Source organism: Bos grunniens, chromosome 27 (assembly GCF_055505025.1).
Source record: "Bos grunniens cultivar Pamir isolate PY7600 chromosome 27, Bosgru_T2T1.0, whole genome shotgun sequence".
In the NCBI taxonomy this organism is placed as follows: Eukaryota; Metazoa; Chordata; class Mammalia; order Artiodactyla; family Bovidae; genus Bos; species Bos grunniens.
Genome location: NC_141191.1, coordinates 36,646,318 through 36,656,136, shown reverse-complemented (window position 1 = coordinate 36,656,136; position 9,819 = coordinate 36,646,318). Strand labels below are relative to the sequence as shown.

General features: G+C 39.8%; 1 protein-coding gene across 1 annotated transcript in view; it reads right to left on the bottom strand.

Moving 5' to 3' along the window:
- Positions 1 to 304: 304 nt before the first annotated feature.
- Positions 305 to 9,819, bottom strand: part of LOC147343800 (disintegrin and metalloproteinase domain-containing protein 18-like) — a 151,176-nt gene continuing 141,661 nt past the window's right edge. Inside the window, exon 24 of the mRNA XM_086380426.1 lies at positions 305 to 475. Within this exon, the coding sequence (XP_086236552.1) occupies positions 464 to 475 (12 nt within the window). The 3' untranslated portion in view covers positions 305 to 463. The remainder of the gene's footprint in view (positions 476 to 9,819) is intronic.

Genomic DNA, 9,819 nt, shown 5'->3' with positions numbered 1-9,819 from the left:
CTTGGTGGAGATTTACAGGAACATCCTCACCTGACCTAGGTGGGTAGCTGCAAAAATAAAAGATTTCAACGCCAAAAAGTTTTCAACAATCAACCTCTCTCACCTTGCCTTTAAAAGTGCTTTGCTGAAACCTTTTGAGTAGTTCAGAGTTTTCAGGGTCAGGAGCCACTCTCCTCCTTGCATTAGCCTGCAATAAACCTTTCACTGATTCAAACTCCTCAGACGTTTTGGTTTGCTTGGTCTCATTGTGCATTGGGCATATGAAATTGGGTTTGAAAACAGAATCAATAGACACAAGCCTGCATACTTGCACTCACAGGATTTATTTTTGCTTTGTGAGACTGAAGTTTTAATCCATCACAAAAGGGGATAAAAACAGATTTTTTCCTTCTTGAATCAGGTCTGTTAATGGTGAGTTTCTTGGTATATCTTTTCTCCACGGTATGGCTTTTGACAATACTGCTTAGCCACAGTTCTAAAAGAAACACAGGAAAATTGAAATGCTACATTTTAATTGTTAATAAAAGCTGTGTAATTTTACTACGCTGCTGCTGCTGCTAAGTCGCTTCAGTCGTGTCGGACTCTGTGCGACCCCAAAGACAGCAGCCCACCACCCTCCCCTGTCCCTGGGATTTTCCGGGCAAGAATACTGGAGTGGATTGCCATCTCCTTCTTCAACGCATGAAAGTGAAAGTGAAGTTGCTCAGTCATGTCTACAGGTATTTTAATAAACTAGTATAATAAGACAGCTTATAATGTCACAATCTATGCCTGTACTCCACAGTTTCTAAACCCAAGTTTTTTTTTTGTTTTAATTTTTTCCTGAATCATTGGTGATAGCCACATTAAAAGGCAATGCTGTATAAAAAACCTACCCAGTGTATTAAAAAGCAAAAACATCTCTTTGCCGACAAAGGTCCATATAGTCAACGTTATGGTTTCTTTGGTAGTCATGTACAGATGTGAGAGTTGGACCATAAAAAAGGCGAACACCGTTTTGGGAGACAGTGAAGGACAGGGAAACCTCGCATGCTGCAGTCCATGAGGTGGCAAAGTGTCGGACACGACTTAGTGTCTGAACAGCAGCAACAAAAGACATAAGCATTCTGACACAATGGATAGTGATACATTTTACTACTGACATACTGTACAGCGGGTGACAACCAGTTTGGTTTTGGAGTGCTGAAGTGGAAGGCGGTGAAGAAGGAGTTTGTTTTGAACATGTGTATGTAGGACCCTATCAGAAATGCACAGAGGACTGTTGGAAGTTCTCTTCCTCTGTAGATAGAAACAGAGAAAGTAGTAATTATTTCCTTCATCACAAAAAGCATTGCTCTTTTCCTCTCTGTTTCCTTGTACATGACTTTCTTTGACCCATGTAAAACATGTGTAAATGAGACAGACATATATATACACATATATGTATATATATATGTATATACATACACACACATATATATGAGACACATACATATATATACATATATGTATATATCATATACATATACACATATATATACATATATGTTCCATGTCCAGTTCTAACTGTTGCTTGTTTCAGTTTATTTTTTTTTCATTTTTCATTTTATTTTATTTTTAAACTTTACATAACTGTATTAGTTTTGCCAAATATCAAAATGAATCCGCCACAGGTATACATGTGTTCCCCATCCTGAACCCTCCTCCCTCCTCCCTCCCCACACCATCCCCCTGGGTCGTCCCAGCGCACCAGCCCCAAGCATCCAGTATCGTGCATCGAACCTGGACTAGCAACTCATTTCGTACATGATATTTTACATGTTTCAATGCCATTCTCCCAAATCTTCCCACCCTCTCCCTCTCCCACAGAGTCCATAAGACTGTTCTATACATCAGTGTCTCTTTTGCTGTCTCATACACAGGGTTATTGTTACCATCTTTCTAAATTCCATATATATGCATTAGTATACTGTATTGGTGTTTTTCTTTCTGGCTTACTTCACTCTGTATAATAGGCTCCAGTTTCATCCACCTCATTAGAACTGATTCAAATGTATTCTTTTTAATGGCTGAGTAATACTCCATTGTGTATATGTACCACAGCTTTCTTATCCATTCATCTGCTGATGGACATCTAGGTTGCTTCCATGTCCTGGCTATTATACACAGTGCTGCGATGAACATTGGGGTACACATGTCTCTTTCCCTTCTGGTTTCCTCAGTGTGTATGCCCAGCAGTGGGATTGCTGGATCGTAAGGCAGTTCTATTTCCAGTTTTTTAAGGAATCTCCACACTGTTATCCACAGTGGCTGTACTAGTTTGCATTCCCACCAACAGTGTAAGAGGGTTCCCTTTTCTCCACACCCTCTCCAGCATTTATTATTTGTAGACTTTTGGATCGCAGCCATTCTGACTGGTGTGAGATGGTACCTCATTGTGGTTTTGATTTGCATTTTTCTGATAATGAGTGATGTTGAGCATCTTTTCATGTGTTTGTTAGCCATCTGTATGTCTTCTTTGGAGAAATGTCTATTTAGTTCTTTGGCCCATTTTTTGATTGGGTCGTTTATTTTTCTGGAGTTGAGCTGTAGGAGTTGCTTGTATATTTTTGAGATTAGTTGTTTGTCAGTTGCTTCATTTGCTATTATTTTCTCCCATTCTGAAGGCTGTCTTTTCACCTTGTTAATAGTTTCCTTTGATGTGCAGAAGCTTTTAAGGTTAATTAGGTCCCATTTGTTTATTTTTGCTTTTATTTCTGATATTCTGGGAGGTGGGTCATAGAGGATCCTGCTGTGATGTATGTCAGAGAGTGTTTTGCCTATGTTCTCCTCTAGGAGTTTTATAGTTTCTGGTCTTACGTTTAGATCTTTAATCCATTTTGAGTTTATTTTTGTGTATGGTGTTAGAAAGTGTTCTAGTTTCATTCTTTTACAAGTGGTTGACCAGATTTCCCAGCACCACTTGTTAAAGAGATTGTTTTTAATCCATTGTATATTCTTGCCTCCTTTGTCAAAGATAAGGTGTCCATATGTGCGTGGATTTATCTCTGGGCTTTCTATTTTGTTCCATTGATCTATATTTCTGTCTTTGTGCCAGTACCATACTGTCTTGATAACTGTGGCTTTGTAGTAGAGCCTGAAGTCAGGTAGGTTGATTCCTCCAGTTCCATTCTTCTTTCTCAAGATAGCTTTGGCTATTCGAGGTTTTTTGTATTTCCATACAAATTGTGAAATTATTTGTTCTAGCTCTGTGAAGAATACTGTTGGTAGCTTGATAGGGATTGCATTGAATCTATAAATTGCTTTGGGTAGTATACTCATTTTCGCTATATTGATTCTTCCAATCCATGAACATGGTATATTTCTCCATCTATTAGTGTCCTCTTTGATTTCCTTCACTAGTGTTTTATAGTTTTCTATGTATAGGTCTTTAGTTTCTCTAGGTAGATATATTCCTAAGTATTTTATTCTTTCCGTTGCAATGGTGAATGGAATTGTTTCCCTAATTTCTCTTTCTGTTTTCTCATTATTAGTGTATAGGAATGCAAGGGATTTCTGTGTGTTGATTTTATATCCTGCAGCTTTACTATAGTCATTGATTAGTTCTAGTAATTTTCTGGTGGAGTCTTTAGGGTTTTCTATGTAGAGGATCATGTCATCTGCAAACAGTGAGAGTTTTACTTCTTCTTTTCCAATTTGGATTCCTTTTATTTCTTTTTCTGCTCTGATTGCTGTGGCCAAAACTTTCAGAACTATGTTGAATAAACTGTTGCTTGTTGACCTGCATACAAGTTTCTTAGGAGGCAGGTAAGGTGGTCTGGTATTCCCATTTCTTTAAGAACACTGTCAAAGCCTTTAGCATTGTCAATGAAGCAGAAGTAGATGCTTTTCGGGAATTCCTTGCTTATTCTCTGATCTAGTGGATGTTGGCAATTTGATATCTGGTTTCTCTGCATTTTCTAAATCCAGCTTGAATATCTGGAAGTTTCTTGGTTCATGTAAGTAAAAATTTAACATTATCTGAAAGTCTATCAATAGAAAACTTTTCAAATACAGTATGGAAGAGACGAGCAGGGAAACACATTGAAGCTGTTCACAGATGCAAATCAGAATGACCAGGAAGCTCTGCTCCCATAAAATACTAGATTAAAAGTAATATGTGTAATATAGATATGTTATGTGAGTGTCCAAATATTTATCAGTACACATACACTCCATTATAAGCAATACTTATAGATATATATGTGTAATCACTAAATATCCCTTCATGGATCATAGCCTTGTTGTGGTGAAAGGGTTTCCATAACTCAATAAAGCTATGAGCCATGCTGTGCAGGGCCACCCAAGATGGGTGGGTCACAGTGAAGAGTTCTGACAAATTGTGCTCCACTGGAGGAGGAAATGGCAACCCACTCTAGTATTCTTGCCAGAGGACGTCATGAACAGTACAAAAAGGTGAAAAGATATGACACTGGAAAGTGAGCCCCTCAGGTCAGAAGTTGTCAGTATGCTACTGCAGAAGAGTGGAAGGCAATTACTAATAGCTTCAGAAAGAATGAAGTGACTGGGCCAAAGCAGAAATGACAGTCAGTAGTGAATGTGCCTGGTGGTGAAAGTAAAGTCCAATGCAGTAAGGAACAATACTGCATAGAGTCTGGAATGTTAGTTCCATGACATGGACATGATCAAGCATGAGATGGAAAGAGTGAAAAATCAACATCTTACGAATCAGTGAACTAAAATGGACAAGAATGGGCAAATTCAATTCAGATGGCCATGGTATTTATCACTGTAGGCAAGAATCCCTTAGAAGAAATGGAGTGGCCCTCATAGTCAACAAAAGAGACCAAAATGCAGTACTTGGGTGCAATCTCAAATACAACAGAATGATCTCAGTTCACTTCCAAAGCAAACCATTCAACGTCACAGTAATTCAAGTCTATGCCCCAGCCACTGATGCTGAAGAAGCTGAAGTAGACCAGTTCCATGAAGACCTTCTAGAACTAATACCAAAAAAAAAAAAAAAAAAAGTCCTTTTCATCACAGGAGGCAACGTGGTTGTCTACGGAGGCTTTACAAATAGCTGAGGAAAGAAGAGAAGTGAAGGGCAAGGGAAATGACAAAGATATACTCAGCAGAATGCAGAGAATAGCACATGAGATAAGAAGGCCTTAGAATGAGAAGGACTAGAGATCTCTTCAAGAAAAGTGGAGATATCAAGGGAACATTTCACTGAAGGATGGGCACGATAAAGGACAGAAGTGGTAAGGACCTAATAGAAGCAGAAGAGATTAAGAAGTTACAAGTATATACAAAAAACTATGAAAGAGAGGTCTTAATGACCCAGATAGCCACCATGGTGTGGTCACTCACCCAGAGCTGAACAATCTGGAGTGTGACGTTAAGTGGGCCTTAGGAAGCATTACTATGAACAAAGCTAGTGGAGGTGATAAAATTCGACCTGGGAACTATTTCAAATCCTAAAAGATGCTGCTGCTAAAGTGCTGCACTCAATATACCAGCCAAATTGGAAAACTCAGCAGTGGCCACAGGGCTGGAAAAGGTCACTTTTCTTTCCAATCCCAAAGAATGGCAATGCCAAAGAATGTTCAGACTTCCAAACAACTGTGCTCTTTTCAAATGCTAATAAGGTGCGTGCATGTGTACTCAGCCATGTTCGACTCTTTGTGACCACATGGACTGAAGCCTGCCAGGCTTCCCTGTCTGAGAAAGTTTCCAGGCAAGAATACTAGAGTGGGTTGCCATTTCCTTCTCCAGGAAATCTTCCTGACCCAGGAATTGAACCGTCAACTTTTACATCTCCAGCACTGCAAGCAGATTCTTAACCAACTGTGCCACTTGGGAAGCCCACATGCTATTAAAGTTATGCTCAAAATCCTTAAAACTAGGCTTCAGCAGCACATGAACAGAGAACTTTCAGATGTACAACCTGGGTTTTGAAGAGGCAGAGGAACCAGAGATAAAATTGCAACCATTAACTGGATCATGGAGAAAGCAAGGGAGTTCTAGAAAAACATCTACATCTACTTCTGCTTCATTTACTATGATAAAGTCTTTGTTTGGATCACAACAAACTGTGAAAAATTCTAAAGGAGATCAGAGTACCAGACCACCTTATCTGTCCCCTGAGAAACTTGTATGCAAGCAAGAAGTAACAGTTAGAAGAGGACATGCAACAACTGAGTGGTTCAAAATTGGGAAAGGAGTAAGACAAAGCTGTATATTGTCACCCTGTTTAGCTAACTTATATGCAGAATTATTGTTCTACAATTGCTCAAACATCTCTGACTTGCAACCCTAAGGACTGCAGCATGCCAAACTTCCCTGTCCATCACCAACTCCGAGAGTTTGCTCAAACTCATATCCATTCAATCGGTGATGCCATCCAACCATCTCACCCTCTGTCTCCCCCTTCTCCTCCTACCCTCAGTCTTTGCCAGCATCAGGGTCTTTTCTAATGAGACAGCTCTTCACATCAGGTGGCCAAAGTATTGGAGCTTCAGCTTCAGCTTCAGCCCTTCCAATGTATATTCAGGGTTGATTTCCTTTAAGGTTGACTGGTTTGCCCTCCTTGCTGTCCAAGGGACTCTCAAGAGTCTTCTACAGCACAATACAAAAGCATCAATTCTTCTGCACTCAGCTTTCTTTATGGTCCAACTCTCACATCCATACATGACTACTGGAAAAACCAAAGCTTTGACTATACGGACATTTGTTGGCAAAGTAATGTCTCTGATTTTTAATATGCTGTCTAGGTTTGTCATAGCTTTTCTTCCAAAGGGCAAGCTACTTTAATTTCATGGCTGCCGTCCCTGTCCACAGTGATTTTGGAGCCCAAGAGGGGAAAAAAGTCTGTTCCTATTCTGTCCCTATTTATTTTCCCCATCTATTTTCTATGAAGGGATGGGACCAGATGCCATGATCTTATTATTATTATTTTTTTTAATGTTGAATTTTAAGCCAGCTTATTCACTCTCCTCTTTCACCTTCATCAAGATGCTCTTTAGTTCCTCTTTGCTTTCTGCCATTAGGGAAGTGTCATCTGCATATCTTAGATTATTGATATTTCTCCTGGCAATCTTGATTCCACCTCGTGCTTCATCCAGTCCAGCATTTTGCATGAGATACTCTGGCCTTCCCTGGTGGCTCAGATGGTAAAGCGTCTGCCTACAATGCGGGAAACCTGGGTTCGATCCCTGGTCAGGAAGATCCCCTGGAGAAGGAAATGGCAACCCACTCCAGTATTCTTGCCTGGAAAATCCCATGGATGGAGGAGCTTGGTTGGCTACTGTCCATGGGGTTGCAAAGAGTCAGACACAACTGAGCAACTTCACTATCACTCTGCATAGAAATTGAATAAGCAGGGTGACAATATACAGCCCTGAAGTACTTCTTTCCTAATTTTGAATCAGTCTATTGTTCCATGTCCAGTACTAACTGTTGCTTCTTGACCTACATATAGGTTTCTCAAGGAGTCAGGTAAGGTGGTCTGTTGTTGCCATTTCTTAAAGAAATTTCCAGTTTGTGATCTACACCATCAAAGGCTTTAGCATAGTCAATAAAGCAGAACTAGATGTTTTTCTGGAATTCCCTTGCTTTTTCTATAATCCAGAGGAAGTTGACAATTTGATCTCTGGTTCCTCTGCCTTTTTAAAATCCAGCTTGAACATCTGGAAGTTCTTGGTTCACATACTATTGAAGCCTAGTTGGAGGATTTTGAGCACCTTGCTAGCATGTGAAATGATCACAATGTAAGGTAGTTTGAACATTCTTTAGCATTGCCCTTCTTTGGGATTGGAATGAAAACTGACCTTTTCCAGTCCTGTGGCCACTGCTGAGTTTTCCAAATTTGCTGGCATATTGCGTGCAGCAATTTAACAGCATCATCTTTCAGGATTTGAAATAGCTCAGCTGGAATTCCATCACCTCCACTAGCTTTATTCATAGTTATACTTCCCAAGGCCTGCTTGACTTCACACTCCAGGATGTCTGGATCTAGTTGAGTGACCACTCCGCTGTAGTTATCCAGGTCATTCAGATCTTTTTTGTACAGTTCTTCTGTGTATTCTTGCCACCTCTTCTTAATCTCTTCGGCTTCTGTTAGGTCCTTACTGTTTCTGTCCTTTTTGTGTCCATCTTTGCATGAAATATTCCCTTTGAAGAGATCTCTAGTCTTTTCCATTCTGTTGTTTTCCTCTATTTCTTTGCAATGTTCATTTAAGAAGGCTTTTTTTTTTTTTTTTTTAATCTCTCCTTGATATTCTTGTAACTCTGTATACAGATCAGTATATGTTTCCCTTTCTCCTTTGCCTTTGGCTTCTCTTCTTTTCTCAGTTATTTGTAAGGCCTCTTCAAACAGTCATTTTGCCTTGTTGCATTTTTTTTTCCTTGGGGATGTGCCAGGTGGGATGAATCACAAGCTGGAATCAAGATCATGGGCAGAAATATCAAGGACCTCAGATATGCCAATGATACCACTTTAATGGTAGAAAGTAAGAGGAACTAAAAAAGAAAATCTCTTGATGAGGGTGAAAGAGGAAAGTAAAAAAGCTGACTTGAAACCCCAAATTCAAAAAACTAAGATCATAGCATCTGCTCCCATCACTCCATGGCAAAAAGAAGGGGGAAAAGTGGAAGCAGTGACAGATTTTATTTTCTTGAGCTCCAAAATCACTGTGGATGGTGACTTCAGCCATGAAATTCAAAGGCACTTACTCCTTGGAAGGAATGCCATGAAAAACCTGGATAGCATATTGGAAAGCAGAGACATCACTTTGCTGACAAAGGTCTGTGTAGTCAAAGCTGTGGTTTTCCAATATTCATGTAAGGATGTCGGAGTTGGTGCATAAAGAAGGCTAAGTGCTGAAAAATTGACGCTTTTGAACTGTGATGTTGGAGAAGACTCATGAGAGTCCCTTGGACTGCACAGAGATCAGACCAGTCCATCCTAAAGGAAATCAGCCCTGAATATTCATTGGAAGGACTGATGCTGAAGCTCCAATACTTTGGCCACCTGATGTGAAGAAATGACTCATTTGAAAAGATGCTGATGCTGAGAAAGATTGAAGGTGGGAGGAGAAGGGGACGACAGAGGATGAGATGGTTGGATGTTACCACTGACTCGATGGACATGTGTTTGAGTAAGCTCCAGGAGTTGGTGATGGATAGGGAAGCCTAGCATGCTGTAGTCCATGGGGTCACAAAGAGTCGGACATGACTCAATTTTTGACTGAGCGACTGAAATGAACTGATATATTTTATAATATATACACATATATACATTTGAAGGAGATATTTTTATCCTCATTTTAAAATTGATGAGAATTAAATGTACACATTTAAGGTCATTCCTTCACTGACTGACAGAGCCAATATTCAGTGTAAGAACTACTTGACTCAGAGAGCCCAATGATAAATGCTCAAAACCAGTGTTCTTGTCACTGTTACATTTTTTCCCAGTTTTAATGAGTATATCTCTTATCTTTTTCATTAGCAAAGGTAACCTTGAGAGAGTTATTTAATCCCCTTATACCTCAGTTTATCCATCTTTGAATTTGCAATTGTGCTGGTGGTAAAGGCTCTTCCTGCCAATATAGGAGATACAAGAGGGTTGGATTTGATACCTGGGTCAGAAAGATCCCTTAGAGTAGGAAATAGGACCCCACTCCAGTATTCTTGCCTCCCTTGGGAAAATTCTATGGGCAGAGGAACCTCGTGGGCTACCATTCACGGGGCTGCAAAGAGTTGGACACAACTGAGCAAATGAATACATAGGTTATGAAGATGAAATTGCTCGTTGCTCATAAAGGAACAAAAGTG